Here is an 11,111-nt window from a genome sequence, read left to right as displayed (position 1 = left end):
ATTTATTTACAGAACTAAACTGGGTATATTATTTTTTTAATGTGTATCCACGGGTCTATATTTACAAAACTAGAACCAAACCAAGTTCTGTTAAGTACTCTCTCCGGTTCTTTGTTCTTTTCTCAATTGTGGAATGTTTTTTCCTTTTCAAAGTAAACACAGGGATAAAAATAAGACTCCTATTGCATAGCAGCTTCAACCATTCTATTCCACATATTCAAATTAAGATATTTTAACAAGATCAATACTGTATCTTTTAAGAACGGGATGCATCTTAGAACATTCTTTAGCACTATTTATTGAGTGTATGATAATCTAGGGTTATATGGAGGCTTCTGTCCTCCAGTCTGGGTGTCAAACTCACTGTTTCTGTGCATGCTGTGGATACAGGTCATCGTGATGATCAATATTGTCATGTCACTAACACAGCTCACCAAACTATATGCATCCCAGCCAACATATTTGGTCTTCAATCGAGAATCGTATACAATAGATAAGGATACACTTCCATAGATGATTTTTAGTTCTGAGCTTGCATGCCTTTACTTGGTCTCACACACAGGGTTCAGCACTGTCAATCACAACTTGAGAACAAGCAGATCAGCTGCAGCCATTCCGAGAATCTTTCACAATCGGAATCACTTTTTCAATGCAACACACTAGTTTCCTCGAGCCGCTGTGTTACACTTAGAGTGGGCAAGTGGCATTTTTTCAAGTTTTAATAAACAAATCTATTCTTTAATCAGTATTGAACCAAATATACCAGTGACTCTTAAATAATATTTGCAATGTTACCAAAAATAGTGAAATTTAGTGAAAAAAAAAACAACTGGAAAGAAAATTAAGGTTAAAATATGTTTTGATAATAAAAAACTGAATATAAAACCATCGTCGAGACATAGTCCACAGTGTTTCAATATTTAGGTGTGTACAATTTTATTTAATTGTTTCTTTAAATTTTGCTGGTCTTAATTCCTGGATCCAGAAATTACGAGGAGAAGGAAACTCTTTTTCTGGTTCTGGACACAATATTGGATAATTGCATTCGTTTCCAGCAGTTTACCATTGTTCTCCAATATGTCAGTTTAACCTGAGTGAGTAAACATTTGTTCCACCCCACAGCCCGTCTTTCCCATAATGCAACAGGCAACAAAGGGGGCGAGAGACAGCGAGAAAGAAAAAAAAAAAGTTTAAACAAAACCTTAGAGAACACGGTATCATAAAAGCGAGAGCCCTTGATGTTCGGATATCATTAACACATACAAACGAACAACCATTTAAATGTTCTGAATAAATGACTGTATTAAAGAAATCGCGGACTTGGGTGTATAGTTTTCCTTAATATCCCCCGGTGTGTAAATTTGGGAGAAGATGAAGGTTACTAATGGTAATGCTGTGTGGTTTGTCTGCTGGAAGTTCTGACTGACATTTCCTCTTGAGTCGAGTGGGTTCCAAAAGAAAGCACACGGTGAGTATGAAAAATTCAAATCAAAGATTTTGAAGCTTAAGGTAACGGTTAGGGTTGTTGTTCCTTGATGTGAGTGTTATTTTACCCTAACGTAAAGGCAAAAAGAGTGTAAAAGGGGGGTGGGGGTGGTGAATCATTGTGTACAATTATGTAATGCGAGTGTGATTCGAATGGTTCTGACACTTTCTATATGATTAATTTCTGTATATTATGTTGGTTTTTATAATGATAAATACTTGAATGAACAGACATTTATTTGTTGAGGCCTGTGGTTGTAAGCTTGCATATCCTGCTATATTTGTTGACTATTTTAAAAATAAAAATATATACAACAAAAAAATAAATTAATTAACAACTAGGTAATAAAATGTACCTTTCTTTTAAAATACAAAACAGTCGTCTTGATTTTATTTTGATGGGAACACCCGGGACTGTCCATTCATTTTGCTGGGGAGAATCGATATCTGTTACAACAACTATCCTGACTCGAGCCCCAGGCTGCACCAGCCTTGGTGGGCCCAGCATCGAGACTGGATAGGTTGTAGTTGTGCTGATTCTGTTAAAAAAATGTAAATATACTTTACAAAAATTATGTCCGTTAAACTAATGGCAATTTCAGGCAGCTACGAGCAATAATATACCACTCGATTGACCTGAAGAACTAAAAACAAATGTGTGTGTGTGTGTGTGTGTGTGTATGAATGAATTATAAACAAGAATAGCTGAGTGTGGTTAGGAATAGCGTCCCTTTTTAATATATACACGTTTTAGGGAGGTTACTTGTATTGGTGATCTCATGTTAAAATATAAGCAGTATCACAGTTGTTTCCTGTACCATACCCACACCAATCTGGTGTAGATTGGAGGTGTGGGGTGTGCTTTGTCTTTTGACTAAAAATACCTATGGGGAATGTAAACAAAAGCGACTGTCATTGTGTATTGTATGATTCTAGAATGCCCCACGTGATTGATCCAAGTTAAAACAAAATAAGTATGTAAGCGACTTGGATGAAATTCAAAATCAGATCTGTTGATGACCATGATCTATCGACAGTATATGTAGAGTAGTATAGATGACAATGAACCGTTTAATGAAAAGGGGATAAATGGTATTTAAGACCTAAATATCAATTGGTAAGCAAATTAGATGTTACTGTAATGGTAAAGTATATTCAAATGTCAGATTTTCAGTGTGGAACAATTATGTTCTCAAGATGCATGTACAAATGTGTGACAATTAGAATACATAATCTGCAACTACCATGAATATGCTAAATAATGTTAACACATTTCAACATGATTTAATAAGTGTTCCATATAGATGGACAAGTATACAGACCGTCTGATATTTACCGATAATCTAATGCTGTAAAAAACGTATGCTTGAAGTTAATATGTTATATGTAGGGCGTCTCGTGTTCTTGCTACAAGAATCACTTCAGGCAGTCCTTGTGGGCTCTGGCTACTTAAACTTTGCAGAAACTTTATATATAAACTTACTATGAATTAGAAAAACACTCTGGAACTGTCATGTTCTATGCATCTCAAAATCTTAAATGGCAATTGGTTGATTTCTCATACATGATTTGTTATATATGTATTTTCTTAGTCTTCCTGTCATAATTAATCATCCTCTACATGAAAGTTACCCTATTGCTTTAAAAAAACAAACTTGCTGTAATTTATGATATTATATTGCAGGTAAAATTCTCATTTGACTCAAAGCAAATATACTTTGCCCTTTGTTCCATTAGTATTCAGGTTTAATGTTTAGGTTTAACAGCAATCCGTCTCGTATCCGACTGCAGTGGGACCAGAGTAAGGGCAGATATGTAAAAAGTTGAAAATTCTGTTTTTGTTTTTTTTGTTTTTATTTAGTAGTCGCCAGTTAGTTTTACTCCGCTTTTTTCCCAATTTAACATTGTATTGTAATTAAGCTCAATTATATTTTAAGCTCAGCTCACCGCTACCACACCTGTGCTGACTCGGGAGCAGCGAAGACGAACACACACTGTCCTCTGAAGCGTGTGCTGTCAGCTGACCGTTTTTTGTTTTTTTTTCACTCTACTGGCCCGCCATGCAGCCAACCCAGAGCTACAGCGTTGGAGGACAACGCAGCTTACAGGCAAGCCCGGCCAGTCTACAGGGGTCGCTGGCTCGCGGTGAGCCGAGGACACCCTAGCCGACCTAGCCCTCCCCACCCGGGTGACGCTTGGCCAATTGTGCGCCGCCCCCTGGGAGCTCCCATCCACAGTCGACAGTGGAATAGCCTGGACTCGAACCGGCCACCTTCAGGCTATAGGGCGTATCCTGCACTCCATGAGGAGCTCCTTTATCGGATGCGCCACTCTGGAGCCCCAATTAATTTTGTTTTAAATACCATTCATGTTTTTCAACTTCAAGCTTCATTGAGTCTGTCGGAAGGATGAAGGGTGTGCTTAACCAATCAGAGGCCGTCGTTCGGTCACATGGTAGCAACACTTCAAATTGCCTTCGCAGTGCGCTATTAAAAACGTCATCTTGTCGGCGGGTAATGTGAAATCTGACCTGCAGATGGCGTTGTGTTGAAAGAGCAGACTTTCAGCTTCCAGGGGATGTATAACTTGAGGTGGTACGCGGCTTTGAGTGAACGCCTGCTTCACTTTAAATTAGGCATATTTACAAGAGTTCTCACATGAAAAGCACTCGACTGAAATGTGTATGTGTTATAAAAATGCTTAAATAAAGATTTTAAAGCTATTTAACATAAGTAGCTGTTACCAAGTTATTTACACTTCAAACTATCAAAGTAACACGGAAACCAAAAATTGTTGCGGGACGCCATTTTTTCTATTTTCGCCTCTGTAGCAAAAGGAATGTTGGTGACATGCGACTGATTTTGTGGGAGCAGGTCACATTTATGAAAATATAACCAAAGCTATCTTATCAAGAACTTGCTTCCCTCGAGTCCCATTATGTTCGGTCCTAAATATTTCAATTTGAGGATAATAAGCAGAGGGTGATACTCAGCACATTTACATAAACATGACAATTTAGATAGATTATGGGGGAGGTGGGGGGTTAAAAAAATCTAAAGTAATTCTGTTTTCGATACCATTTCCCAGTTAGGTTACATGTCTCCCTATAATTGCTTAACTGAGCGTACTTTGCACACATTGTTATACATAAGTTACGTCACTTAAGTTGAAGGAAAGACAATTAACAAAGTACATTAGGTGCTGAGCCATCTGGCAGGTTGGCAAGTTTTTCCTCTCTTGCTGTAATCATTGTCTGCTTGCAAAAATGTAGTTCGGGATGAACGGTGCTCCAGAAAGGCATCCGATGTACAACATGTATCAGAATATGTAAACAAACAAACCAAAACGTAAAATAACTGCAAACTCTACCACAGCAGATGCACACAGAGACAGTCTTTTTTAACTTTAAACGTTATTTTTTAAAGGTATGTAAAACCTACAGCTTGTTTGTTGGCCTGTAGAAACCCTACCAAATGTTATGTAAAATGAACATTTTTGTTTATACGTGTATATGCTGTGAAGTTTACCGATTTACAGGATTAAAACTTGAACCTGATGTTGTGAAAACTATAATAAATAAATATTGATTCATATTCCTTTTTTTACTTCTATAGACAGACTCATTTTATGTTTATGTAGGTACTGTATATTGTATTTAAAAAAAAAAAAATAATAATAATAGTTGAATTTTCATCCAGGTGACTTCACACTATTTCCTCCATGATTTTGAACAAATTTACCGTGAGAGCTTGTGATTTTTAGTGCAAATTTCCATGACAAAATCCCAGCCTTACTTATCAGTAAGTTAAAATAGGAATCAAACAAAAAATGTCACTTCTCCATCTTAAAGATTGAGAGGAATTTACCACAGAATGGTCATTCATTAAAAGAATTGAAGTGTCTCAATCTCACGTCTACTGTGAATACTGCCGGACAGACTTCTCTGTGACTGTATCACTCACATAGGTACAAAGAAACACCAGCAATAAGCAACATCTGACACTCCCCGGTACTGTATGTTTATGCAAATTTGGTTTTGAGGTTTAACTCGCTTTTAAATAATTAATTATTGGATATTACACAGCATTTTGTGTTTTGATAGTTGCAGAGTAGTACAAATTTGAATATTTCATTCCAGGTTTGATAGCACTTATGAATAGGGGTCTACCTAAATCGTGATTTCGTGGAAATCGTGAAATTGAGGGGTCACCACAAAATTCACCTTACTTGAGACCAGGGGCCAATGCATATAAACAACTACGGAGAGGGAAAACAAAAAATAAACCTTGTTTAAATGAACTACTGCACAACACAAGCAACACAAACTACGTAGCTTCCTTCTGTAGTAGCCCTTTTTGATTCCTTCGCCGTCCCGTGTGCATTGCACTTAAGCAAAAAACAAACAAACAAAAAAAGTCCACAAGTAACATTTACAAAATAAATTCTCCAAAGCAGTTAACGTTCTTGTTTACTATTCAAATGACAAAGTTTTAATCAGTTTATCAGTGCGTCTTTACTGCTTTTATGTGACCTGTACTGTGCAGTAGGGGGTGGGACAAAGTTGGTGCTGCATTGTTTTCATTTAGGTTGCTAAAATCTAGTTTTCAGTATTGGAGGTAAAATAGTAGAAATGGACGACAAAAAAAGCAAAGTATATTTCGGCTGATGATCGTTTCAAGATATTTCCCAAAGAAACTACATGCAGACTGAGGTAATTGTTTTCCATATCTTAATGTGTCTTTGGAGAAAATACGATCGATCGCTATTTAGCTTCAGAATCACACATTAAACAAAAGGCTACTACAGAGGCTATTGAACAGAACGTAAAATAAACTGCTTTCAGAAACCAAACTATAAAGTCAGCCCAGACAAAAAGTATTAGTACTAAAACAATCCAGCACAGCCACCTCGCTTCAACCTGCTGCTTACTTTTTCACAGTTGGAATTTTAGACCCGAATAGCCACGTTTTCTTTGTTTTGACTCGGTACTAATAAAATAAATTATTTGATGGGACAAATAACATGACAACGAACGTGCTGCATACATTGCCTTTATTAAAGTATGCCAAATGCCCTTGTGTAACCGAGTTTTTGGGCTGTTTCTAATCGATTTCCCAACTTGGCAAAGCTTTGCCTTAACTTCCAACCAATTCAGTGGATGCAGAACGTGCAGTCTCAATGTATGGGCAAGTCAACTGATGGGGGGATGCTGCATGCTTGCCTTTAACAAATGACAGCGCTCTGTTTTAGTATGGAAGCAAGTACCACTATTTTTAGGCTTTATAGTGTTCTGAAATACTGTCTACTTTAATGTTATTTAATGTTTAAACAGGTCCGCGAAATGTCAGCGAAATCCTAATTTTATTCCGCAACATACCCGTGAAAAATACGTAAATTTACCCCAATTTAAGTAGACCCCTACTTATGAGATCCTAAAACACTCTTCATTACAAATATTTAAATCAAAAATAAATAGAATTCCACATTTTAAAAAAATCAGTGTTGAAGTATTTTTATTGGGGTCTTTTACATTTTCTAAATACTGTGTGTTTACAATTACCAAAATGAGGTCATTTCTAGGGGCTAGCAGCCAAAAAAAAAAAAAAAAAAAAGTCTGCCTCGCTTTGCTCGGCACATGCTACTATTTTCTCCTTCAAAAGTTGGCATCTCTGTACACCTGACTTGGATGTGTGTTTGTTTAAGAAATGTACTGGTGTACTAATGGTTTTCTGTCATCTGTTTTGTTGTAGGGGATGGCTGCATCATTACTTACATGAAGTGCTTTGGAAGAGTCCATGATCTGCCGCCGTGGACAACACCTCCTCGAGCAGTGTAGGTGAAGAAGAACCCTATTCCCTAATTTGGGAGGGATTTTCAGGATGAAGAAAATTAGCCTTAAGACATTTCGTAAGTCTTTTAACCTGAATAAGGGCAAAGAAGAGGGAGAGTTTGTGGTTGTGCAGCAGCCAACCTTGACAGGCGATTTTGGGAAAGACGAGTCTCTCTTTGGAGGCTGCTACAGCAAAGACCTGGCTAGCTGTGAGATGAACGAGGATGAAAAAGGACAGAAGAACCGATCCAAGAGTGAGAGCCTCATGGGCACCCTGAAAAGGAGGCTGTCTGCCAAGCAGAAACCCAAAGGCAAAGGAAGTTCGCCTTCAGTAAGTTCTGTAGATGATGATACCTTCTCCTCTTCCTCTGCACCTATTAGCTTTAATGATGTGAAGGCTCAGAGGCCCTTAAGGTCTACTTCGTTACGTAGCCATCACTACAGCCCCACTCCCTGGCCCCTTAGGCCAGCCAACTCGGAGGAGACCTGCATTAAGATGGAAGTGAAGGTAAAAGCCCTGGTTCACTCATCCAGCCCTAGCCCTGCATGCAATGGTGTCCGTAAAGAGTTCCATGCCCTCCAGATGGATGGCTTGTTTGAAGAGGAGAGTAACCCTCAGAAGAATCCGGACTCTCAAAATGGTGACTTGCATTTAAGCATTGATGAGCACGTGCCTGTAGTTATTGGACTTACACCTCAGGACTATATTCAGTACACCATGCCTTTAGATGAGGGAATGTATTCAGTGGAAGGACCCCGTGCATATTGTCTGGACAGCTCTTCACCAATGGAGGTGATGTCCATGGCTTCACAGATAGGGGACAGTTCCAACCATGTGGACGAGGGCCAGGTGGCTCAAGATCTAGTGGTGGCACCAGACATTTTTATGGAACCCCCCATCAACGGGCTCTTGGTAGGTACCACAGGAATGGTCCTACAAAATTCCACAGTAGAAGCACCTCCTCTCTCCCCTTTGCTACCTCCTCTCCCTAGCATTCAGATCCAAAGGAACTTCCCAGTTTTCGGCGGTGCTAATGCCCATGTTGCAGAAAGGGTGCGCCTCCATTTGAACTTCGACCCTAATTCTGCCCCTGGTGTAGCAAGGGTCTATGACTCGGTACAGAACAGTGGGCCTATGGTGGTGACAAGCCTCACAGAAGAGCTAAAGAAGCTTGCCAAACAGGGTTGGTACTGGGGTCCCATAACTCGCTGGGAAGCAGAGGAAAAACTTGCCAACCTGCCAGATGGCTCATTCTTGGTGCGTGACAGTTCAGATGACCGTTATCTCTTAAGCCTGAGTTTCCGTTCACAGGACAAGACTCTCCATACTAGGATTGAGCACTCCAATGGCAGGTTCAGTTTCTATGAACAGCCTGATGTGGAAGGGCACACATCCATAGTGGACCTCATTGAACATTCTATAAAAGACTCAGAAAATGGAGCGTTCTGCTACTCCAGGTCCCGCTTGCCAGGGTCTGCGACTTATCCTGTTAGGCTAACGAACCCTGTTTCACGGTTTATGCAAGTGCGTTCACTACAGTACCTGTGCCGCTTTGTTATTCGCCAGTACACTCGAATAGACCTAATTCAGAAACTGCCTTTGCCAAACAAAATGAAAGATTACCTGCAGGAAAAGCACTACTGAAAAAATCTAACTCAAATAAAGCTTATGGAACTTATTTGCAACTTGCACTTTGGGAACTATAATAAAGTGAAATAGGGTTTACAAACATTCATGGTTATGAAAAGTTTGCTGCCATTACAATAAAATACATTTGTATTGTGTTTTTTTTTTATTTTATTTTTTTTTATTTTGAGAGAAAAGACTTTTACACGTTCGCAACAACTAATTGGTTGTGTTAATGTATTAGCATACTTTAAAATCATTTGGCCTTCCCTTAGTGGCTACATGTTTATGCTGCTGCAATATCCACTTTATTATTTTTGTATAACACAAAACCATTATTCTCTAATTTTTGAAAGACATAACACACATTAGGCAAAAGCAAAATGATTTGTTTGCTGAAAACCAAGTGTATTGTAGAAAAAGTGTTTTCAGTCAGGCCATACTGTATGTCTCTTGTGTCAGTAGTCTGTTTTGGGTAGGTGACGGGACCACTTGCTCTTTAATCTGGACACTAATTTATTACAATTCACCAGCCTTCATTTTATTTGCAAGCCCTTTTTTGTATGCAGCATGATAAATGGTGAAGCCAGTATACCTATTTGGCAGTAATATATTTTCTTCCCCTTTTTGTTTCCTGTATTTTTTTTTCTTAAAATCCTAAAAGTATTTCTGAAATTTTATATTGGTACAGTTTTTAACCTTGAAAAATTGTCTTCTCCAAAGATGGCCTCACGGGGGTTAAGAAAATGATGATCTGAATTCTAGCATTTGAATTTGTAAATGAGTAATGCAAAGACTAAACAACAGCACAGATTCAACTCCTGGATTATAGGACTCACCCTGCCTCCATATGAATGAGCATTCCTTTAGTACTCTATACAGTGTTAAATAATCCCAGTACAGTTCCAGATACACACACATGTAGTAACTACATATTTTCTTTTTTCTCATATTTATTTTTTCAAATTCATAGACTTCTAGAAAATTATTCATTTAACTACAGTGGAAGGTCATGAATTAAGTATAAAGGGAAGGGCAAAGTGCCCCATTTAGATTTTAGTTTGATAGTGTATGTATGCGTGTGTGTGTTAAGGTTTTTAATCCACAAAATTGGTTTGGAATGGGAGTTTATAAACATACTTGTTTTCATCTTGATTTGGATCATAATGCTCTAGAATGATTTCACAATGATTGTGTTGCCTTCTACTCTACAACCTTATCATTGCAATGCAGGGTGCTGATTATTGTTTAAAATGCGGTAGTGTTATGCACATTTTCTGTTTTAATTGTATAATGCAGTAAACAATCTCCATCCAGATCTCATGCCAACTTCAGATATATTTTTTTTGTATCAAATGGAATTCATGCTGTTGAGTGGGAGTGTAAGTTTACATTATATGAGATGCAGTAATTGCCATTTCTATATCACATTGATTTTCTTTTTTTCTTGACATTTGGATTTTTCATGCTAATCACTTTGGTACAGTAACTTTTTAAAGGAGTTCTTTCAGGAGTGCTTGATACATTTTGTGCTGCGCTATTTTCTTTTAGTAGTTTTTAATAATTGCCTTTTTAAATGTTAGTTGAGAGCAAACAGAATGGCACAAATTGAAATGTACTGTATAGATGAATGACTTTGGCTGTGAAATTGGGAGAATCATATACATTTACATTACTTTGTGAAACAGTTAAATCAGTATGATGGTGATAGTGCCATACAATAAAGTATAGATAGAGAAGCGATCACTTCAGTGTACAGTTTTTCTATAGTCAATACAACGTGTATGAAGCTTGCCAGAAAATGAATTATCCAAAGTCCATTGGTTTTCATATTATTATTATTATTATTTTGTTGTTTGGAAAGAATCTATTGTGATTTCTTGCACATTTTTTAAAAACAAATTTTAAAGGGTTTTTTGTATCTGCTGATACAAAATGTAAATAAAAGTTTAATTCACAACATTGTCAGTATTCCCTTTTCTTAATATAAATTGCCAGTTTATTTGTTATGTTGATGTAATAGCTGACCTCTTTTAAACACTTTGTTTTGGTTATCTGTATTATATTCCCAAACCAATACTAAGATTTTGAGCTTGGTTTACGAAACCTAACATACCCTTGCACCCTGAAGTAAAAGAGGGAGCTCAGATTTGATGTCATTTCCTGTAA

The 11,111-nt window shown here is 37.6% G+C and overlaps 1 protein-coding gene across 1 annotated transcript; it reads left to right on the top strand.

Annotated features, from left to right (window-relative positions):
* The first annotated feature begins 1,022 nt into the window (after window positions 1-1,022).
* Window positions 1,023-10,904, top strand: LOC117400739 (suppressor of cytokine signaling 6-like). The gene is made up of 2 exons (XM_034001054.3): window positions 1,023-1,468; window positions 7,236-10,904. The coding sequence occupies exon 2, from the start codon at window positions 7,365-7,367 to the stop codon at window positions 8,958-8,960; it is 1,596 nt and encodes a 531-aa protein (XP_033856945.1). The 5' UTR covers window positions 1,023-1,468; window positions 7,236-7,364; the 3' UTR covers window positions 8,961-10,904.
* The last annotated feature ends 207 nt before the right edge of the window (window positions 10,905-11,111 follow it).

Source organism: Acipenser ruthenus, chromosome 4 (genome assembly GCF_902713425.1).
Source record: "Acipenser ruthenus chromosome 4, fAciRut3.2 maternal haplotype, whole genome shotgun sequence".
Classification (NCBI taxonomy): Eukaryota; Metazoa; Chordata; class Actinopteri; order Acipenseriformes; family Acipenseridae; genus Acipenser; species Acipenser ruthenus.
This window is presented reverse-complemented; position numbering and strand designations above follow the sequence as displayed.

Excerpts from the sequence above, each read along its gene's own strand:
- LOC117400739 (XM_034001054.3), top strand. The coding sequence starts at position 7,365 with ATGAAGAAAATTAGCCTTAAGACATTTCGTAAGTCTTTTAACCTGAAT.